The 24,469-nt window shown below is 43.4% G+C and overlaps 1 protein-coding gene and 1 long non-coding RNA gene across 2 annotated transcripts in view; both read right to left on the reverse strand.

Moving 5' to 3' along the window:
* Nucleotides 1–24,469, reverse strand: part of LOC307226021 — a 242,783-nt gene that overhangs the window by 105,843 nt on the left and 112,471 nt on the right. The gene's annotated exons all lie outside the window — the stretch shown is intronic.
* Nucleotides 1–24,469, reverse strand: part of TBC1D22A (TBC1 domain family member 22A) — a 121,256-nt gene that overhangs the window by 62,612 nt on the left and 34,175 nt on the right. Inside the window, exons 6-8 of the mRNA XM_079994239.1 lie at nucleotides 24,021–24,149; nucleotides 22,855–22,917; nucleotides 20,846–20,960 (exon numbers count right to left, since the gene is read on the reverse strand). Of these exons, the coding sequence (XP_079850365.1) occupies nucleotides 20,846–20,960; nucleotides 22,855–22,917; nucleotides 24,021–24,149 (307 nt within the window). The remainder of the gene's footprint in view (nucleotides 1–20,845; nucleotides 20,961–22,854; nucleotides 22,918–24,020; nucleotides 24,150–24,469) is intronic.

Consider the following 24,469-nt stretch of genomic DNA (forward strand, 5'->3'; position numbering starts at 1 on the left):
AATACCAAAAAAAATCCTGTCTCCGTCACTTCCCACTCTGTGGAATAAAAACATACACCGTCACGTGATAGACAACAATCCCATGACTGCAAACACAGATCAAGAATCCTAACAGATCCATCTAGCATTCAAACAAAAAGAATGTCCAAAGTGTGTAAATGTTACTCCTCTGGCCTTAAAAAAAAAGGTTTCAAAATCTTAAGAACTACCAGTCTTCACAGTGCAATCAGAAAGTAAACTCTGGGGTGTGCTCAATCAGAGTGGTTAGTTATTTGCCCCATTTTGTCTTCTAGCTCCAATTTCAGCTAAGACTGCCAATGTTCTGCTGGCTGTGCCTGTGTATTTAACTGGTTCTTATCAGGCAAGAATGAGCAGGTGGAACTCTTTCATCTTCAGCCGCAAAGACTCAATGAGGAGGAAAGGCTTCATCTGCTGGTTTCTGGGTATTATATCCTACTAGATGGCACAGGAATGCTACCAGAGAAAAAGCTGCCAGCTGTAAATTCACTAGCAGATCTGCAGAGCACAGAGGGAGAGAGAGTGTGTAGAATATGATGAGCAATCCATACAGACTCATTAAGAATACAGAATAAGGGGCCATTTGAATAAAGCAGAGCAAATGCTGAGAATGGAACTGCATGAATAATGTAATCCTTTTAGAAGCACTGTTAAGATGTCTTTTAGGGCTATCAACAAGTTTAATCCACAAACGTTGCAGCATAAGAATTAAATAGTATGTAGATTTTCTTTTCTAAGTAGCAGGACAACATGCATCTTTGTCAATATATAGGTGGATAGGAAGATATCACTGTACAAAAAATCCCAATTATAATGTCTCACAGCAATGTCTCTCATTTTCTTCAGCTTCCTGCGGCGATTCTCATCACGCTGTCTGTGTAAGTGTGGAAGATAGCAAAATAGCTGCCTAAAGAAAAACTGCTGTGACATGCTGATCCAAGTGCTACGGTTGCTGCAAGCACTGCTGTTAGCTGCTGTTTACTCCTTCACAGAATATTATCCTATTCTTGTGAAAATCTCCTCTGAGCAAAAAAAAAAAGAGTAATTCATTTAGAAGGGCTTTAACAAGACGCCTTCTCCACAGGAAGCAGCAAAGCAACACAATGAAAAGTGAATTAATTACACTTTGCAAGATGCATTACTGAATGCTGAAATTGAGAGCAAGACCAGTGATGGTCTTTTGGTGGTTCAAAAGCATCAGAAAGTACAATCAAATTGTTTGGTTGCTGCCTGGGTTGAAAAGACTACCACCTATACACTCCAGGATGGTCACCATCACTGATAGGTGCTAGAGATGAATTTTTACAGATTTATGAAGTCTGAAAACAGCATACAAGCTTTGCTTTCATGTTGTTGTTTTTTAGTCGTTTAGTCGTGTCCGACTCTTCGTGACCCCATGGACCAGAGCACGCCAGGCACTCCTGTCTTCCACTGCCTCCCGCAGTTTGGTCAAACTCATGCTGGTAGCTTCGAGAACACTGTCCCACCATCTTGTCCTCTGTCGTCCCCTCCTCCTTGTGCCCTCCATCTTTCCCAACATCAGGGTCTTTTCCAGGGAGTCTTCTCTTCTCAGGAGGTGGCCAAAGTATTGGAGCCTCAGCTTCAGGATCTGTCCTTCCAGTTAGCACTCAGGGCTGATTTCCTTAAGATTGGATAGGTTTGATCTTCTTGCAGTCCATGGGACTCTCCAGAGTCTCCTCCAGCACCATAATTCAAAAGCATCATTTCTTCGGCAATCAGTCTTCTTTATGGTCCAGCTCTCACTTCCATACATCAGTACTGGGAAAACCATAGCTTTAACTATACGGACCTTTGTCGGCAAGGTGATGTCTCTGCTTTTTAAGATGCTGTCTAGGTTTGTCATTGCTTTTCTCCCAAGAAGCAGGCATCTTTTAATTTTGTGGCTGCTGTCACCATCTGCAGTGATCATGGAGCCCAAGAAAGTAAAATCTCTCACTGCTTTCATAAAGGTAAAGGTACCCCTGCCCGTACGGGCCAGTCTTGACAGACTCTGGGGTTGTGCGCCCATCTCACTTAAGAGGCCAGGGGCCAGCGCTGTCCGGAGACACTTCCGGGTCACGTGGCCAGCGTGACATCGCTGCCCTGGCGAGCCAGAGCCGCACACGGAAACGCCGTTTACCTTCCCGCTTTCATAGCAAGCTTCAAATCTGAGAAAGAGACCTGCTGCTGTTCTGGTGGCTGGGCGCACTAGTTTATTGATGCCATTAAATAAACACTTCCTTCAAGGAGAACGGCCTACTGCTACCTCACAATGCACGATGCAACACTGTTTTGAGTTTCTCTGATCCTACACACAACCCCTAGTTAAGGCTGAGCAGCTTACAACACAACACCATGTCAACTTTTCCCATAGTAGCTGCGTGTTCTCCATTAATGACTATTTTGAGTCCAAAAAGGAATGACATTTCAAAAATAATTTATATCTGCACTTCTCAAAGGTTTGGAAGTAGGACCCACTTGTAAACGAAACTCGGTAGCTTTTGAGCTCTACTCCCCCCTTTAAATGGGATGCGGGTGGCGCTGTGGGTTAAACCACAAAGCCTAGGACTTGCCGATCAGAAGGTCGCCGGTTCGAATCCCCGCGACGGGGTGAGCTCCCGTTGCTCGGTCTCTGCTCCTGCCAACCTAGCAGTTCGAAAGCACGTCAAAGCACGCTCCAGCAGGAAGGTAAACGTTTCCGTGCACTGTAGAGCGTTTCCGTGCACTGCTCTGGTTCGCCAGAAGTGGCTTAGTCGTGCTGGCCACTTGACCCGGAAGCTATACGCCGGCTCCCTTGGCCAATAAAGCGAGTTGAGCGCCGCAACCCCAGAGTTGGCCACGACTGGACCTAACGGTCAGGGGTCCCTTTACCTTTACTTTACCCCCCTTTAAAGCAAAAATAAATAAAAATGCAAGAATATGTACCTTATTTTTCTTTCTTTCTTAATGTTAATAGATGTGTACATAGAATTCAAGCATGACATATATAGAGGGAGGGGGAACCGCTCTCTTAAAAGGGCTACAGAGCAGTAATGGCATGTTGCTTTCCAGGGGTGGAACCCTGGAAAGACCCACTAGTGGGGCCCACTAGTGTCATGGCTCACAGTAAGAACATCTGATTTATGTGCTGCTTTGAATCAGTTCACCAACTCATGTTATAAACAAGCTATAAAACAATTTCCGATTCACAACGAATACTGAATAAAATGCCACTTCTGTTTCAGTGATACTAAATCACAAAAAAGGCTTCAAGATGTGGAAGAGCAAGTAAACAATGGACTAGGAAAGATATTTTATTTTTAGATGCCATTTACTAAATGCCCTTGACCATTGCTCTGCCTTGATATATTCAGATATATTAAATTGCCAATATTTAGCTAATTAAAAGCACCTTTGGATAAGTGAAAGTGAATTCAGAAAGCTCCTTTAGTATGAACAATGAATCAAAGACTCATAATTTGTATTTTAATTTTTCATAAGGAAATACACAGCATGCAACAGACTGTTTCATTAGCATAACCTAATTACAGAGCAACTCATTATTCCACAAGTCACTGTTAATACTGTTACTAGGATTATAAATATGTTTACAAAATTGGGGGGGGGGGGGGAATCAGTCAAGAATTACATTTTGCCACAACCCTCAACTATTAAACTTTTGTAATCAATCTGTGCTAATTACTACTGAACACAGAAAGTTACTGTGGGTTCAATTAAACACTACAAAGCTAACCCTTCCATGGCTGCAATTAATTCATATTTGTTGTTTCTCAAAATGGCCTGGTTTCATTCAAATGAAAGAACTGTTTACAATTTTGTGGTTACATATACCAGGAAGTTCTATGGCTGCACAAATATGGTTTGCTATGCCGATACATCAAAACTGTACACTTTAAGTGGAGCAGATCGCTAGGCCTACGACGTTTGCCTCACTATTTGCTAACAATTATTAGTCAATGATGCTAGGAACGTTGCCAGATAATCTGCTAAAATGATTTGTGCATGGTTAACCACTTGCCTGCAAAAGGGACGTGAACAGGACTTTCTGCTTTGCAATACACGACATAATGTGAATACAATGTTCCACAATGAAGAAAGAGACAGTTATATGCAATAGCTGGAAACGTACAAAATATTCTCATGAGGGGATAATTCAACCAACAAGTTGCATGGATAGATGCTTGACCTCTACACCGTCTACAAATGTGCAGGAGCACATTCTGACAGGTGTATTCATGATGGAACCTGGAGATACAAAATAGGCAGCACACTCTTGAACCATGGTAAGGAATTTGGGAAGCCAATCACAAAACATTTACAGAGTAAGGAAGATGTAGGAGTTAGAGCTTTCCGAACGACAAAAACACTTCCCGCTCAAGCTCAGAGAAGAATTACTCTCAGGAGCGTGCAACATTACAAGCATGATTTGGGAGAACTAGATTGCAATCCTCTACACACTTTCCTAGGAGTAGGTGCAATTGAACTCAATGGGGCTTACTTCAGAGTAGTTAAGCATGGGACTGTAGTGCCAAATTATTGTGACTTAATACCTTGAATCTGTCAGAACTGATTCCTTTCTTAAATGATGGCACACTTTTAATATATATGCCACCTCATTTATTTTACAAAAAGGTCAGATATAGATTTCGGTAATAAAAATAATTTATCGTTCCGTTCTTTATTTTGCATATGATAACCATTCAGTTTTGCCACTGAGCCAAGAGAAAAGGTCTAGAGAAAAAGGACGCGGGTGGCGCTGTGGGTTAAACCACAGAGCCTAGGGTTTGCCGATCAGAAGGTCGGTGGTTCGAATCCCCGCGACGGGGTGAGCTCCCATTGTTCGGTCCCAGCTCCTGCCAACCTAGCAGTTCGAAAGCAGGTCAAAGTGCAAGTAGATAAATAGGTACCGCTCCGGCAGGAAGGTAAACGGCATTTCTGGTTCGCCAGAAGCGGCTTAGTCATGCTGGCCACATGTCCTGGAAGCTGTATGCCGGCTCCCTCTGCCAATAAAGTGAGATGAGCGCCGCAACTCCAGAGTCGGTCACGACTGGACCTAATGGTCAGGGGTTCTTTAACTTTAATGTTCATCTGCAGCAGATGCACGCAACAAAAAGCTAAAACAAGATGTTGAGTAGTACAGATTCAAATTATAGAACAGCTGGAATCGAAATATGACTAAGCGGGTCTGCAGTTCTCTCTTGAACCATTATGGCTGTTAATCCAAGGATCAAGATCTGGGAGGTTCTCAGTTCCTCTGCTTGCAGCCTAAAGCTTTCTTCTCTCTACAATGCATAGCTAGCATTTATGACTAGGTCTCTGACTTTTTCAAATAATGTCACTATCCAGACTTTTGGTTTGTAAACAAGATCTTGCAAGTGTAAAACATCTTGTTCTCATTGCAAGTCTTCCGGCACATTGCTCCAGCAACTTTATTTGAAAATGAGACAGGGAAATCACATCAGGCTCAATTTAAAAAATAAAAATGAGATTTATACCAAAAGGTTTGCTAAAAACTTTCCAATGCACCTAAATATCAAGAACTATCGTATGCAGAAGGGAAGTGTTGCATAAACAGATATGCAGAAGAAGCTGCCGGGGTTGACAAGATATTGAACGACAGCTAGAGAGTGCAACAGAGCACTGAGACTTCCACAGTCAATATGGCTTTTAGAATGAATAAACCTCACTCAAATAATTATATCCCATGAAGCTGCTCTGTTTAAGTAAGTAGGTCAAACAGCACAAAAATTACTATTTTTACTGCATGTGTGAAATGAAGTGGTACCAATTGGAGGGAACTACTCCCAACCAAATGGCCTCTTTAGTTTCAAATGCACAGCAGTTAAACATAAAGTGTTTCAAAAAGCCACAATTTCATCCAATTTTAATGCTTTATTTTTTAAAAATGAATATTATTTCAGTAAAAAAAATGAATTGAAAATAAAAACTTGTCTTCCAACAGGAGTTAGAGGAGAGGAGAGAGATGGGTTAGAGTAGAGAGAGGAGGTCTAGTAAAGGAGCTAGTAGTTAAATAGCTGTTAGAGAGAAGAATAAGTTATATCAGGCTAGAACAGGCCTTCCCAACCTGGTGCCCTCTAGATGTTTTGGATTACAACTTCCACCATTAGCATTCCTTCTAATGGAAAGAATGGCAGAAATTGATATTGCCTACAGCTGAAGTCGATGTGTCATTTAAACTGGATCTTTCCCAGTCATCCTGAAATGATCTTGCTTATGTTGAAAGTCATTTAAAGCAGAATATACCCTAATCCCAAAAGTGATAAAGTACTACCAAAGACTGTCATTTCTCCAGCCTGTGAGTGTTAAAATAGTAATTTTGCATTACAGCTTCTTCTTTTCCTTTCAAGATCTCACAAAAATGTCTTAACTGAGGTTTTGTAATACATACCATGTATACTTGAGTATAAGCCAACCCAAATATAAGCCGAGGCACCTAATTTTAGCACAAAAAACTGGGGAAACTTATTGACTTGAGTGTAAGCCGGTTCACCACACCCCAAACCTGGCGGTGGCAGCAGCAGAAAAGGAAAAACAAGCAGCCCAAAAGGGCTCATTTCAGGCCACTCGTCCCTCCGCTGCCACCTCTGCCACTCGCAAGAGCAGGCATAGGATCCGTAGTTGGGAGAGGCATAGCACAGCACAGGGCCTCTCCCAACCGCGAGCGGCGGGTGGCAGCGGGACCAGCAGCAAGAAAGGGCTCTTTTCGGGTCGCTCATCCCTCCGCCACTGCCTCCCACCTCACTCGAGTTTAAGCTGAGGGGGGCTTTTTCAGCATAAAAAATGTGCTGAAAAAGTCGGCTTATACTCGAGTATATACGGTATATTTATTTCACTTTAATCGATGTAAATCTAGTTTACTTATTGAAGTCAAATGGCTGACAGCCTTCAAAATTAAGCAACTGTAAAAAGAAAAGAAATATCCATTTCTACTGAAATTGGGAATAACCTACTTGGGAATAAGTCCCATTCAACTGAATAGGACGTCTGAGAAAACCTGCACAGGATTGCACCGTTAGTAAACCAGCAGCACAATGCTTTCAACCATAACTAATCAATGTTATGGTGTATCTACACCGTCTACAAATCAATTACACAAGACATACTACTTTGAAGCATCAATAGCATATGTACAAATTCCCAATGCTGAAAATTTGTTTTTTAGGCTATTGGCTCTACCGCAGTTAAATACAAATTTAAAACTATATAAGTTTGCTGATAATTTGCAGTAGAAGGCAATGATCTAAGCTAGTGAATCCACAGAGGAACTAATACAAAGTATTTACTTTACTTGAAGGATTTACATGTCATCTTTCAAAACAAAATCCCCTGCCCCCAAGCAGCTTACAGTCAGTACTCATGCTAAGCAGAATTCAGTGTTTGTTTGTGGCGATCAGTGAGGCAACAATCTTCTGGCTTCAGTTGCCACTAGTGATACAGTACATTGAAATTTAACACTAATAATAATAATAATAATAGTAATAGTAATATTTATACCCTGCCCATCTGGCTGGGTTCCCCCAGCCACTCTGGGCGGCTTCCAACAAAAGATTGAAAATACATTAAAATATCAGTCATTAAAAACTTCCCTAAACAGGGCTGCCTTCAGATGTCTTCTAAAAGTCAGGTAGTTGTTTATTTCTTTGACATCTGATGGGAGGGCATTCCACAGGGCGGGTGCCACTACCAAGAAGGCCCTCTGCCTGCTTCTCTGTAACTTCGCTTCTCGCAGTGAGGGAACCGCCAGAAAGCCCTCGGAGCTGGACCTCAGTGTCCGGGCTGAACAATTGGGGTGGAGATGCTCCTTCAGGTATACTGGGCCGAGGCCATTTATTTGTTTCAGCCATGGCTTGTGAAAGCTTGGAGAAGCCTGGAAAATAGTTCTTTAAAAAGAGGAGCGAGTATCTTTGGACCGGGTAAATGGACTGAGATAGACAGTGTATAATGAATAGTATCCAAGCACATAGTGCAATGCCATCATTGTACATAATGTGCAGAAGCAGTAAACAAACCCACAGACATGAGTAGCAACAACCCAATTTATCATAATTTTGTTAATTGGATTTCCTGAAGAGGAGGAGATTTTGGCAGTAATAAGGAAAATGATATTGCTGGAATAAAGACACGTCTGATTTTTCATCAATGAGATGTTTCTAGCGCTGATTAAGATGCTGCAGACATACAATATAAACCATCTCTAGTAGCACTGGAATGTAAAATCAGCAGAATATAGGCAAATAGGTAATTTGCTAATATGATTTTGGACAATTCAGAGTTCTTCAAGACCAACTTAATTAGCAATCCCATATTACACTGACATAGCAGTCAGCCATTGCCCCTGAATGGAAAGAAAACACATATATACCGTATTTTTCGCCCTATAGGACGCACTTTTTCCCCTCCAAAAATGAAGGGGAAATGTGTGTGCGTCCTATGGGGCGAATGCAGGCTTTAGCGCCTTGGGGGGGGAATAATTTTTTTTCCCTTTCTTCCCCCCCCCCAAAAAAAAACTTGGTGCGTCCTATGGGCCGGTGCGTCCTATGGGGCGAAAAATACGGTATGTGCTGCACAAAAATGTACTCCTGGATAGGGTTTGAAAATAAGAGGAACAATGGATGATTGTGAATTGAAGAAAAGGTACTGAAAACAAAATACCAAATAAACCTCCAATTGGTACATCCAACATGTAGAATACTGCGTACAACTGTGTTTATGCTACCGAGCTGGAAATAGCATAGCCAGGAAATACAGAAAAAATAGCAGCTTAAGCTGACAGTTGGTTCGTATTTTTTAAAGGTAAAGGTACCCCTGCCCATACGGACCAGTCTTGCCAGACTCTAGGGTTGTGCGCTCATCTCACTCTAGAGGCCGGGAGCCAGCGCTGTCCGCAGACACTTCCGGGTCACGTGGCCAGCGTGACAAGCTGCATCTGGCGAGCCAGCGCAGCACACGGAACGCCGTTTACCTTCCCGCTGGTAAGCGGTCCCTATTTATCTACTTGCACCCGGGGGTGCTTTCAAACTGCTAGGTTGGCAGGCGCTGTGACCGAACAAAGGGAGCGCACCCCGCCGCGGGGATTTGAACCGCCGACCATACGATCGGCAAGTCCTAGGCGCTGAGGTTTTACCCACAGCGCCACCCGTGTCCCCTTCGTATTTTTTACAAAATAGTATTTAAGCAAAGGAAAGGTAAAGGGATCCTTGACCATTAGATCCAGTCGCGGACGACTCTGGGGTTGCGGCGCTCATCTCACTTTACAGACCACAGCGCCAACCCCCGTCCCTATAATATTTAAGTACCTAGGGCTTTTAGGGTCATTTCTGATGTTATGTCAGGATAGGAAGCCTGTGGTCCTCTGGATGTTATTGACTCCCAATCAAGGCCATCAGCATGGCTAACAGTAGGAAGATGATAGGAAGATTCCCTATAGCTGGTGTAAGGAAACCTGTATATTTGTGTGATGCATGTTTATGGCAAGGGTTGGAGAATCTGTCACCCTCCAGATGTTGCTGAACTTCAGCTCCCATTATCCTTGAGCATTGGCTATACTGGCTGGAGCTGATGGGAGTTGCAAACCAGCAACTTCAGGCGCACAGATTCTGCAGTCGTTCCCGAAGCAATGATAATATGTCTCTATAGTGGTGGTGCTAACTACCTTAAAGTTGTGGTTACTATCTGTTCCGCCCGCACCTTGTGGAGAGGAAGTCTTGCTTCATCTTTGGCGCTGCACTTTAGACAAGTGCCACCCTCTAAATTCCAGGCTTCAAAGAAAACAGAGGCTCATCTTTACCACCACACAACTTCAGAGATACTGTCAAGATGCAAAGTGTCCTACTGCTTTCAAGTACCGTATTTTTCGCTCTATAAGACGCACCAGACCACCAGACGCACCTAGATTTTGGAGGAGGAAAACAAGAAAAAAATATTCTGAATCTCAGAAGCCAGAACAGCAAGAGGGATCACTGCGCAGTGAAAGCAGCAATCCCTCGCTGTTCTGGCTTCTGGGATAGCTGCGCAGCCTGCATTCACTCCATAAGACGCACACACATTTCCCCTTACTTTTTAGGAGGGAAAAAGTGAGTCTTATAGAGCAAAAAATACGGTACTTCTGAAGCCCAGCTGGCACTGACTAGAAAATATGGCAACCTAGGGAGCACATTTGTGGACTCTGGCCATTTCAAGAACAGCAGCAGTGAGAAATTGCGCACAGGTATGGTTCTCCCACCACCACACAAGATTTTTAGTTGTGGTCTCAAATGTGCTATATAGAACAAGAGTTTGAGGTAAAAAAAACCAAAGATGCCACACTATAATCATTGGGGGGGGGGGATGCTTCCTAATATAAAACTATCCATAACTTAAATCCTCTGCTTTACTGAGAAATATGGAGAGTAAACCTATAGGAAACTCCAAAACTAAGCCTTATTTTAACTTATGATTAGCACGGAGCACTAATTACACATATTAGGTAATAACTATGACATTTGATTGACTGCAAGAATGGAAAACAAATGTCTAGAGTTGTAGACAACCACTACAATAACCATACCAAAAAGACCTATCTAATTATCTTACCAAACCTTGACTTCATTAAAGAAAGAAGTAGGCAACGTCAAAATCCTACAATGTGTAAAAATTATATTTTTAGAAACTAAAGCTTTCATCAGCTCTGCCTGTATGTAGAGGTTTCCACTGCACTTTGCTTTCCAAGCCAATATGCATGGACAAGTTGTAATGGGGCTCCTCTTTGCATACAGCTGCCATGGAGCTTCACCCACGGCGCTAACAAACTAGGCACTAAAATGAAGTGAGAGCACTTGAAGAACTTCTGTTATTCACATCCACAATTCCCTTGGAGATGCTTACTAAGGCTACCACGCTCATGAAATCTATTTTAAAGATGACAAAGGAGTTACTCCAAGTGCTCTCTCACTTCTCCATTTTGACACCGGTGCAATAAACCATCCTTTAAAGACGGCAGCTATGCTAGATCCCTTTTGTCAGCATCTTTTTTATTAGCAACAATGCACTGTCCTTCCATAACCTCTCATGCATCATGCTCACAATAGGCCTATCAAACACCATTTCAATGAAAGCATGAGAAGAATACATCAAACATAAGGAGGCTGACTGATAAAGAGTGGCATTTGGAAGCAACTGCATTTGCAAAAGCCACATTGTGATATTTCAGCAAAGGTAATTATAAAGCCAGAGTTCAGATGGAACAGTTGAGTATAGTTGTGTATTCAGATCATTTAAACACAATGCATCTGCTAAGTTGGGTAAACTCTGGGTCCAGGTTTCTCTTCTGGATGACAATGGACGTGCTCCCAGTTCAAATTATCCCTCAACATTTTCATGCAGCTGGTTGAACTGCCACAGAAAAAAACATGCCTCCCCAAAAGAGCTATGTTCTGCAGCAAGCCTCCTGCATGCTATAGATCAGAGGCATTGGAAAGCAAAACATGTTGCTGCAGCTTTGGAAATGACTCCCGCTGGCAGCAGAAACCCAATTTGGACACTGCACCTTGGAGTGCATTGTTTCAGAACATAAACCAGCTATTTTAGCTCCTTGGATTTCTGCCACCAACTCTATGGGCCGATTCAGATGTTTTAGAAACTCTCCTCACGTGATGCAGCTCTGCCATCACCAAGGATGAGTTTGCACTGAGAATGCAATGCGTTCATGAAAGGACCGCGTCAAACGAGCTACAGCCATGGGGAAAGCATGTCACCACGACCGTGGAAAACGAAAGGAAATTCTTACTGCAAATTTCTATTCCCAGAGGCTCCTGAAGGTGTAGACCATTACACCTGTGTCCACAGAACAGGTCAAGTCACATAGTAGCTACATGAATATATCCCTACAGATAAGGCTGAGAAGCTTAAATAAACTGAAACTATGGTCACTACACATCTGGAAAGACCGACAGGACAAGCACACCAGCAAGGCTAAGCAAACAGAGCGACGCAGAAGGACACAGTGCTGAATAGCAACAACTTACCAAGCTATAAATATAACCTGCACTCAGCCAAGTGCAGCCTTTTGAAGTAGCTATTACAGTGGTAGGCTGAAGTCTCATCAGTCCTCTATTGGCTTCGGCGTCTAATGGAACATTAGCAAATAGGTTAAGCCCTTTGCTAGCAGATAGGGTTGTAACAGAGAATGAGATACGAGTCTACTTTTTCTATTACTGCCCTGGGAAAATGAACATGGTTTTAAAGCATCCCATTAAGAAGCCATCCTGGTTGTTACTTGATCACTCAGACTATTAGCATAAGGACACCTACAGCAAAAGCTACTATCAGTAACAAGAGTTAATTATACCAATAGAAAAAGTACCAGCAAATATTGGAAGGTATGTAGATTTTAGACTCTGAGACTCAAAGAGGTCCATGATTTCATAAGAATGTTAACAATAACTAAAACAACACAAAATGAATAAGTAACAGCAACACAAAATGAAGTGCCGGCGACTGGTTGCATGCGGCGGGGAGTTGGGTTATTTTATGTTGCAAGTTTTATGTTATATATTTCAAAATACAAAATTTAAGGGGGAATTTAAAGTTTAGTCTTACAACAGAAGACCAAACAAGGTGATTAAAACTCATTGAGTTGACTGGGAAAGGATTGGCTCTAAAGGACTAGATGGGAGCAACAACTGCCAAGGCTCAGTTCCCTGTACCCTCAGGAAGCAGGGTCTTGCCAGAAGATGTGTTGGATTTTTAAAAATGTGAACGCATTGCCTCCTCTATGTATGAGACTTATACACTCATTAAAGTTTAGATGCCCTGAAAAATCATCCAATGGAACAGTGGATTTTTGGATGCTTCAAGCTAAATATAAAGACACAGCAAACCTAGACAGACGTTTACTGCTTTTCTCAGCAGAAAAACAATATGCTCCTTTTTCTCCTCCCTCATTGCACCCATGATCATGTACCATGTATCATCATAGACTTAGAGACCAAAGTTGTATCACCTTAACAGGAATCCTTAAATTTAATACAGTACAACCCCTAGATAAAGTAGCAAGACACAACATAACACATTTGTTGTTTAGTCGTTTAGTCGTGTCCGACTCTTCGTGACCCCATGGACCAGAGAACGCCAGGCACTCCTGTCCTCCACTGCCTCCCGCAGTTTGGTCAGACTCATGTTTGTAGCTTTGAGAACACTGTCCAACCATCTCGTCCTCTGTCGCCCCCTTCTCCTTGTGCCCTCCATCTTTCCCAACATCAGGGTCTTTTCCAGGGAGTCTTCTCTTCTCATGAGGTGGCCAAAGTACTGGAGCCTCAGCTTCACAATCTGTCCTTCCAGTGAGCACTCAGGGTTGATTTCCTTCAGAATGGAGAGGTTTGATCTTCTTGCAGTCCATGGGACTCTCAAGAGTCTCCACCAGCACCATAATTCAAAAGCATCAATTCTTCGGCGATCAGCCTTCTTTATGGTCCAGCTCTCACTTCCATACATCACTACTGGGAAAACCATAGCTTTAACTATACGGACCTTTGTTGGCAAGGTGATGTCTCTACTTCTCAAGATGCTGTCTCGGCCTGTCATTGCCCTTCTCCCAAGAAGCAGGCGTCTTTTAATTTCGTGGCTGCTGTCACCATCTGCAGTGATCATGGAGCCCAAGAAAGTAAAATCTCTCACTGCCTCCATTTCTTCCCCTTCTATTTGCCAGGAGGTGATGGGACCAGTAGCCATAACATGCTACAATTAAGGATTCTCAACACTGAAAGCTAATTTATCACATCAATTAGTTTTCAAGTTGTGCTGCATCGATCTTGCTCTCAAAAATGTTAAAACCCTTTCGCATCCAATGTCCAATTCACATGTAATAGAGTTTCCAAAGCTATGAAATCTAAGTTTAGGATGGTTTATGTTGTTTAACTAGACAAAAACCTTAAACACCCAGCTTCAGAAATTTTGAAGTCAAACAATTATGGAAAATTCTATAAGGGTTTAGCAGACCAGTCAACTTGACACATGAAATGGAAAGCAATCAAATGCAAATTAAATGCAAATAGTTACAAGGTCAGCTTCATAATAATCTAATGTATCAACATAGTAACTATGATAGCTTTTCTTCCCATGAATGTCATCCAATTTCAATTCATAATTGGAATATGTGAAAAAATGCCTATATCACTGAAACGCATCTTATGGCAAATTCTGTGCATTAGTGCCTTGCTACATCCCAATGGGCCAATGTAAATCTACTTATCTTGTCACAAGGATACTGTAATTATTATTAACAGAGTAATTGTTAACAAGTGAGCCTTCATGTGCTCTGTTCTGAAACATACACTGGAGTTGCCATTTAAATGAGAAGGAATCTGAAAGTTCATTAGAACAGGACTACAGCCTAATTTGCACGATGAGCTAAGTTTATACTTCATGAAACTATATGGTTTATGAAGAACTGTGGCTGCACACACCTGCCTTGTCCCTCCCCAGGTCCTAGACTTCCGTGTGAATATCCTGGCTTACTTTAAACTCTGTTCCTCATTGGTTTTGTTTGCACATCACAGTAAACCAAACTTTGGCTTACCCAGGCTACACAAACAGAGGAACTCACACCTACTCCCCAGTTCTCATAGCACAATGCAGCAGCAAAGCCTTTGCATGTTCTCCCAACCTGGGATCCTGATTCAGGTTTCTCCTCCTTAATCGCAATCTGTAGCAAGGTGTGTCCTACGGTTACAGTTTGTGGTTATAGGAGAAGAGGCCTTAACCACGATCCTAGGTTCAGACAATACGCTAAGTCAAACCTTGGCTTAGCTGGCTTAGCTGTCATGTTGTGCTAAAAGGACCAGGGAGGACCACAAGCAAGTGTGAGTTCCTATCTGGGAGCCAGTACATTGGGGCGGTCCCACTAAGCCATAGTTTGGCTTGCCGTGACATGCAAGCCAGGCCACTGTATACAAACTATGAAACTCTAGTTTAATGTCAGTGACCAAAGCAGGATGAGATTGTGTTTTATTTCCCTGATTTGGTAACCACCATCAAGCCAAAATTCCTCTGTATGCACAATGGGGAGCTGTGGATCAGTGCAAGCTAGGAGCTTTGTGATGAAGCTGGTACAAGATAGGAAGGGTGAGGGACAAGCACAAACCACAGTGTCTGTCCACGGTTGAGTTCATGAAGGTTTGAATTATTGTTTGAATGCAGTCAATGTGACAACAGACTGTTTGGTTCTTAGCTGAGCTTTCTCTCTCTATTTTGCTGTTCTTCTGAATGGGCTGAATGTATCTCCTTACTGCAATGTTTCAGTCATTCAAACGTTAATCTCTTTTAATAATAATAATAATAATAATAATAATAATAATAATAATTTATTATTTATATCCCGCCCATCTGGCTGGGCCTCCCCAGCCACTCTGGGCGGCTTACATAAAAACCAAAAATACAGTAAAATATCACACGTTAAAAACTTCCCTGAACAGGGCTGCCTTAAGATGTCTTCTGAATGTCAGGTAGTTGTTTATCACTTTGACATCTGCTGGAAGGGCGTTCCACAGGGTGGGCGCCACTACCGAGAAGGCCCTCTGCCTGGTTCCCTGTAGCTTTGCTTCTCGCAATGAGGGAACCGCCAGAAGGCCCTCGGCGCTGGACCTCAGCATCCGGGCAGAATGATGGGGGTGGAGACGCTCCTTCAGGTATACTGGACCGAGGCCGTTTAGGACTTTAAAGGTCAGCACCAACACTTTGAATTGTGCTCGGAAACATACTGGGAGCCAATGTAGGTCTTTCAAGACCGGTGTTATATGGTCTCGGCGGCCGCTCCCAGTCACCAGTCTAGCTGCCGCATTCTGGATTAGTTGTAGTTTCCGAGTCACCTTCAAAGGTAGCCCCACGTAGAGTGCATTGCAGTAGTCCAAGCGGGAGATAACCAGAGCATGCATCACTCTGGCGAGACAGTCCACAGGCAGATAGGGTCTCAGCCTACGTACCAGATGGAGCTGGTAAACAGCTGCCCTAGACACAGATTTGACCTGTGCTTCCATGGACAGCTGTGAGTCCAAAATGACTCCCAGGCTGCACACCTGGTCCTTCAGGGGCACAGTTACCCCATTCAGGCCCAGGGAATCCTCCACACCTGCCCGCCTCCTGTCCCCCAAAAACAGTACTTCTGTCTTGTCAGGATTCAACCTCAATCTGTTAGCCGCCTCCAGACACTCCAGACACTCACACAGGACCTTCACCGCCTTCACTGGTTCTGATTTAAAAGAGAGGTAGAGCTGGGTATCATCCGCATATTGATGAACACCCAACCCAAACCTCCTGATGATCTCTCCCAGCGGCTGCATGTAGATGTTGAAAAGCATGGGGGAGAGGACAGAACCCTGAGGCACCCCACAAGTGAGAGCCCAGGGGTCTGAACACTCATCCCCCACCACCACTTTCTGAACACGGCCCAGGAGGAAGGAGCGGAACCACTGTATGACAGTGCCCCCAGCTCCCAGCCCCTCAAGACGGTCCAGAAGGATGTCATGGTCGATGGTATCAAACGCCGCTGAGAGATCCAGCAGAACTAGGAAACAGCTCTCACCTTTGTCCCTAGCCCGCCGGAGATCATCAACCATTGCGACCAAGGCAGTTTCAGTCCCATGATGAGGCCTGAATCCCGACTGGAAGGGATCCAAATGGTCCGCTTCTTCCAGGCGTGCCTGGAGTTGTTCGGCAACCACTCGCTCAATCACCTTGCCCAAGAATGGAAGATTTGAGACTGGGCGGTAGTTGGCCATCGTGGCCGCATCTAAAGATGGTTTTTTAAGAAGCGGTTTAATAACCGCCTCTTTCAGCGGGTCTGGGAAGGCTCCCTCACGGAGGGAAGCATTCACCACCCCATGAAGCCCATCGCCCTGTCCTTCCCGGCTAGCTTTTATAAGCCAGGATGGGCAAGGATCCAGGAGACAGGTGGTTGGTTTCACTCGTCCAAGCAGCCTGTCCACATCCTCGGAGGTAACAGATTGGAATTGATCCCACTCAACTTGACTAGACAGAACTCTAGCACTCTCCCGCCCCGGTCCTGCTCCCACGGTGGAGTCTACTTCTTCCCGAATCTGAGCGATTTTATCTGCAAAAAACTTTGCAAAATCATTGCAGGAGAACATGTGGCCCGTACTGGGCCCCGATGTTGCAGGTGGTTCCGCTAAATTGTGAACCACCTGAAAAAGTCTCCTGCTGCTGTTTTCTGCAGATGCAATAGAGGCGGTGAAGAAATTCTTCTTCGCCGTCGCTATCGCCACTTGGTAGGCTCAACGTTGAGCTCTAACCTGTGTCTGGTCAGATTCGGAATGAGTTATCTGCCACCGGTGCTCTAGCCGTCTCAACGATTGTTTCATTGCCCTCAGATCCGTGGAAAACCACGGGGCTGTCCGGGCTCCATGCAATCGGAGAGGGCGCTTGGGAGCCAAACAGTCAATAGCCCTGGTTAACTCCACATTCCAGCGGGCCACCAGGGAATCAGCTGAAAGGCCATCAACATGGGATAAAGCATCCCCTACCACTCTCTGGAAACCATTTGGATCCATTAAGGGGCGGGGGCGGACCATCCGAATTGGTCCCACCTCCCTGCAGAGGGGGTGGGTCGCAGAGAAGTCCAGTTGCACCAGGAAGTGATCTGACCATGGCACTTCTTTCGTTTCGCTTTTAGTTAGTGTCAGATCACCAACATCCATAGAGGTAAACACCAGGTCCAAGGCATGTCCGCGGCTATGGGTTGGGCCAGACTTATTCAGGGACAGCCCCATGGAGGCCATGCTTTCCACAAAGTCCCGAGCCGCCCCTTGTAAGGTCGTGTCGGCATGGATGTTAAAATCCCCTAGGACAACCAAGCTGGGTGTCTCCAGAAGAACATCCGCCATGACCTGAAGCAGCTCGGGCAGGGAATCCTTGGTGCAGCGGGGAGGTCGGTACACCAAAAGGAATCCTGTACTGCCCCTATTGCCCAACTTCCAGAACATGCACTCGGAAAACTGGGTCTTCCCAATAGGACGCCTGGTGCAAACTAATGACTTTCTAAAAATCACTGCAACCCCCCCTCCCTGCCCACATGACCTGGGTTGCTGTGCATAAGAGAAACCTGGTGGACAAGCAGCGGCAAGGACAGGCCCATCTGCTTCATCCAACCAAGTCTCTGTTACACATGCCAGGTCAAGTCCTCCATCCATGATCAAGTCATGGATGGCAGTGGTCTTATGAATCATTGACCTGGCATTGCACAGCAGCACCTTCAGGTCATGTGGGTATCCCTTGCTGATTCTAGTATCCATCCGGTCAGGACCAGACCCGGAGGCAGGGATAGTCCTCAGACAACGACTAAACCTGCCCCCTCTGTAATGACATGGTCTAGTCTTAGCGTAACTCCTCCTCCTACCCGTGATCACCGAGATCGGTTGTCCCAGTGCATCTCCCCCTGTGGAACATGCCCCAGCCATTTTGTGGGCTGGGGCCCACTCCCCGGCAGCCCTGAACCCTCCCCCTAAGAACAAAATAACACCGTAAACAAACAAACAAAACCAATAAAACAATACAACAAAAATGTAAAAATTACAAAAACATCAAAATAAAAAAATAATTCCCCAAGCCCAACCAAACATCCATCCCACCCCCACCCCCCACATACAAAAAACCCAAAGGAAAATTTTAAAAAACATTTTAAAAACACTCTGTGCCCCTCTTGCAGTAACAACTGTCCTAGTGAGGCCTGTCAGGCCCCGCCCTGGGCCAGGTGGTAAGTGGCAGGAAGGAGCAGGACCCTCAGGCACTCACTTTTATCCCAAAGAGGCTCTTGCAGATCCTCATAAGCTGCTATTACAATTTTTATATAAATATTTTTTAAATCAAGCTAAAGATTGGCTTTTCACAACAGTCCACTGTTTGCATACTGTTTTCTCATGACTACAGGAGAAGGCATTGCTAAAACTGTCATTATTCCGAGGATTCCCTTAACAGCACCACCTCGACATTGAAGATTTATGATGGCAACAGAATACAGATACTCCTGAGCAGATTGAGCTTGCCAGCTAGGATTGCATTTTAACAGATCTGTAGCCCAGCAATTTCCCTCTCAAAAGCAGACTTCATGTACATCCACCCAATACTAGAGAACCAATCAAACTTCCACTCTTTTTATTTAAAGGTGCCCAGAACTGGCTCAGGTGTTTCTGGTCAGTACACTTGAGCTGCCCAAAAAAGGCTCAGAGCACTCAGAGCACCAGTGGTCCACAGCTGGGAGCTGGGAGTTCTAGGAGCAGGGATTATAGTTACAGTATATACACTTGTGCCCTGATATACACTTTTCTACCAGTCAAACACAGCAATAAGTTTAATGCTGATGGTAGTTCAGCAACCACTTTCAGTGGCATTGTCCCCAATTACGACAAATGGCCATTAGACAGACCCTGGTCTGTTGATAGCAAATTTCAGGAAAAAACGCAGTCAATATACTTGAAATGTAAACTGATGGTAAAGTACTTAAGACAAACGTATTTACTATATTAATTAAATGGTCTATTTAACATGGAATATCAATCCTCTAATCACATCTCATTTAAACTTATTTCAATTAACAACTCTAAAGTATACCAGCACAGATCCTACTGTTCTAGGCTCATTAGGAACATTTTCATTATCTGTCAAATGAGGGAGTAAGAGGCAGAAACTGTAAACACTCTCTAGAGTAGCCCCCTACTCTACTTAATAGATTATTAGGGGAGCAAGCAACAGCAATTCTCATTAGCTGCTCAGTATGAGGGGGAAAGGACTTCCTATGAACTGAAGCACAGCAAAAGAGAAGCCTTCCTGTCAAATAAGTGGACAGCTATTCAACTCTTCAAGGGTAATCTGCCCTCTATTAAAAACAAAATCAATCTAGTTTATTATATTGATGAGGCATGTGAAGCACAACCAAACTGGGAAGGGATGGAGGGAGAGAAGGGGGATGGAACATTGACCATCCTGGCTGAGTCCTGGAAGACCTGCTCCCTGCCTTGCAGGCCTTTTTCCACCTGGCGTGGGAGGATGGGGTCCTGACTGACTCCAACTACAAAAGCTGAGGCTGCTGAACAGACTCTTGAACTGGAATATTTGGGGGAGTGGAAGGTTGTTGCCGTTATTGATACTAATTTTAGTATCTTTATTTTATAATGTATTATGATTTATTTGCCCCCTTCTGGCAACTCCTGCAACAGTGGTGGTGCCAAACATATTGCTCTGCTTTCCTTTGGACCACATCAGCGAGGCCGAGAGGAGGGTCTTGTCATCTGGACAGCCCAGGACCTCCATACACACTGCCCAGGCTTCCACCCAGTGCTGCTAACACAGCCGTTTGATTTCACCCCTGGCACTCCACTGTCCCTTGAGAAAGATGGATGCCAACAACTTTTGTTAGGTTTGGATATGCATTTTTCTTCATGTTTTAAGCCACCTTGAGCATGGTTTTAACTATCGAAGGGTGGCATACAAATAAAATTATGTATATATGACCATGGCTGTAAGAATCCACAAAAACTCTTCTTGAAATGCATGGCTTTCAAATATTACCTCTCCCCCAATATATACATACACACACACACACACACACACACACACACACACACACATATATATATATATATACACACAGAGAGAGAGAGAGAGTAAACAACTTCAAATAACAATTTAACTGACAGGCAATTCTGCATACACAAGCACATTTTTAATAACTTAACCCCCAAATCTCTACAAAGATACTATACCCTGACATTCTTAAAATTTCAGATTACAATAATATACATGTTAATGTAACTTTTCTTACCAGTATATTCACATGTGAAGACAACAAAAAATGGAGTAACCAGATCATTTATGCCCTGAACATATCCACTGGCTGGATGACGTATTGCCCAGATAAACAAAATTCTTTCAAAGATCTGGGGAAGAAATGTAAAGAGCTGTAAAGCAATGAACTAAGAAGGCACAAAATGTAGGCATAATGAAATGCAAGTGAGTATCAGCATACATAATCAGCAAATGTTAATATAGTTTATTGATTATTCAAGGAAAACATTTAAAGATTACTAGCACTATGTAAAAATTGCACGTTTATACAAAATTTAAATTGTTGAAAATGTACCATTTTCAACAAGTAAGGTTTATTCTCCTTCCTACATTTCATAGACAAAAGTCAAAGAGCTTCTTAAGATGCATTCAGGGTCCTGCACACACCCAGAAGCCTTTCGGACTATTTCTCTTTTAAAGCATAACAAACATATTTTGAAACACCTATCAGCTTCAAAAGCAGTTTGCCATTTGGAAGTGGGCCAAGAATGCTACTCGAGTCCTTTAGGACTTTGGATACTCTTTCACCTCCTCCCATGTTGCAGAAAGCTGCTTTTCTACAATGGAGAGTTATGCATAGTTCCAAAAAATACCCCTGCTCTACATATATGTCCTTAACAACACAGACATTACACTGGAGGGGGTTGCATCTAGGAAGCTATATTGTCATGATGATACAGGAGATCATAAAATAAGACCACCAATCATTAGAAGCATCACTTCTATTTATGGTTGACATTTGTAACTCTTGCTGCTGTAAAGTCAAAGAACTGAGATCAAGTAGACTGTGACTTGCAAAAAATGAGAGCCAGTAAAACAGACAACTGGGAAACTTATCTCCCCAGTAGTGCCAAGATCTGGGTCTGGAAGATTAGCTTCTTGCTGAACTAACCCTGAGCCTCAGCACTATAGTACAATTGCTTTATAGCACAGTCTACTGAAGTCCATGGATAGGTGAGTGGGAACTGTTCATCTAACCCCAAATCTGAGTGGCACTGCAGAATTAGTGGTGCTGTATGGGCCAGTTCAACTAAACTGATGGATGCCTCATGGAAAATATGCCTCCCCAACTTACTTTTACTGCCATTCCAAGACAGATAAGAGAGTTCATGGGTTGAGTGATTAATTATAATTTTAAGGGCATACTTACTCTCCCAAATTATTTCCACATCAAAAGGGTCAAAGCCCCAAAAAGTTTGCAGCATCACAAACTAGGGGAGAAAATTAGATGTGGGTAATGCAAGCCACATTAATAATGGGACGTGGGTGGCGCTGTGGGTTAAACCACAGAGCCTAGGACTTGCCGATCAGAAGGTCGGCGGTTCGAATCCCCGCGATGGAGTGAGCTCCCGTTGCTCGGTCCCTGCTCCTGACAACATAGCAGTTCGAAAGCACATCAAAGTGCAAGTAGATAAATAGGTACTGCTCCGGCGGGAAGGTAAACGCCGTTTCCGTGTGCTGCTCTGGTTTGCCAGAAGCGGCTTAGTCATGCTGGCCACATGACCCAGAAGCTGTACGCCGGCTCCCTTGGCCAATAAAGTGAGATAAGCACCGCAACCCCAGAGTCGGTCATGACAGGACCTAATGGTCAGGGGTCCCTTTACATTTTTAATGCAAGCCTTAGGAGAGTGTATCCCTCTTTCCAGTAGGCTATAAACTGTGGCTTGAGTCCACCAGTTTTCAGCTTCTGCCTCATTGGCCTTCCCCTGCTTGCCCCAGCTGAACTTCAGTTGTCAACATTAGGGCTCCTGAAGGGCAATAAGCATGCTCAGCCCTTGTTGAGGGCATTAAAAAATATATATCCCAGGGAATTTCCCCAAGAATGCAGAAATGGCTGTCTTATATGGGTGTAAGATTGCTTGCCAAGAAGAAGAACTTTTCAGTATGGCATCTCCATAGAAGTTGAAATGTGTACTCCGACAATACACAAACAAGCAAATCACACAGTTGGGACAGTTAGATTTATTATCTCACAGTATTACTTGCCTCTGTTGCTTTGGGTTGAAGAATTAAAGCTTCCGGACTCATCCGAGGAATATCTATATGAATCTGAAAAAGAAATCTTTTAATTTTCAGAAACCTTCAAATGATGACTAAGTTTATAATGTTATTGTTAAACTTGCTTATTAAAAAAAAACAAAGCTAGTGAAGTAATGCAGGTTTTCAGTTTTCCTTATTCTTTACAGGCCTTCCCTATAAGCCTTTATAAAGTATTTAAAGTGCATATGAATTGCACAGGACTCAGTAATTTGAGCATTTGATAGACAGTGAATTAACACATAAAGGAAAAAAAAATCAATGGTAATTCTGAATATGGGGAGTACGTAGGTTAACATTTCCCTTTTGTACTGCACAAACTCCTTCAAAATGCAGACAAAGCACAACACAAATATTAAAGACATACCCACAAAGTAAATGGTAGATCAAGTCTACAGGGCAACATCTGGCTAACAGGATTGGTTTTGTAATATTTTACAAGATGCATTAGCTCTCCAGTGTCCCTTCTATTAGCCCCTCAAGAAAGGCTTCCTGAAGGTCTGGATTATCCCTTCCCTTCCATTGTTTTCATGGTTTTTAAACTATGTTCCTAGGAATCTTAGAATAGGGATTTCACAGGGAGAGGACCAATAATGGCCAACAGACTTCCCTGAAAGACAGTTTGCTCACTACACTTTCTAAACAAGGTTCAGATGCAGGAGAATGTCAGGTGCATTCCAAGATGCAGACTGGAGAAGCCCAGCTGCCTTAGCCAGTGAGTGCTCCGTGCAAATTGACCTCTACGAAAGGCTGCACCAGTATTTTAAATGCGCAAGATTCACACTGGCAACTGCCCAGGGGTTCCCAAAGTCAATGCGCAAAGTATTCCATGAAGACAGAAGATTTGGAAACCAGTGCGCTAAACATGCAAAGGCCATATCTGTATCCAAGGTTAACTATAAATTGAGAAAAAAAAGGAATGAAAAAGGAAGTTAGCCACAGAAAGGAAAAGCTGGACAGCCTGGTCCCATTGCTCTTTGTGTGCCTGGAAGGGTGAATGAGAAGCTCAGTAGAAGCCAGGGGCACTCTCAGAAATGATGTGATGTAATATTGAAAAAGGCATTGGAATGCATGTGAAATTTCCTTTAATTGAAGACATTTTTCAGTTCCTTCACCTGTCTGTATGTCTCCTGGTGAGTTTCTTCATTTCTTGAATCATAATATTGTTCCACAAAAGCAAAATACTCTTTCCGTTTCCTTTGTAAAGTGCCTTCTCTCCGTTCTATATTTGCAGGGAGGTAACCCTAGAAAGTGACACACATTTTAAATTGTAGAAAATTTGTTTACCAATTGTTCATTAAAAACTCTCCCTCCCTTGAAAATTGTTCTATGGCCCATTTCTGATGCAAATTAAGTGTTTCGCAAACCATGGCTATTTCTCTCATCTTGCACTGGCTTTGGTGCAGGTATCCTGGTTTTAAGCCAGAGTTCCTCTGACTTAAAACAAACAGTTCCTCTGACTTAAAACAAACAGATCACTTGACCCCCAACTCTTTGGGGGGTTCATAATCCATATTTTATGAACCAGGCATGTATACTCAAAGTGGGCCTGTGCGTTCAATGT

Source organism: Podarcis cretensis (genome assembly GCF_951804945.1).
Source record: "Podarcis cretensis genome assembly, chromosome: 10".
NCBI lineage: Eukaryota > Metazoa > Chordata > Lepidosauria > Squamata > Lacertidae > Podarcis > Podarcis cretensis.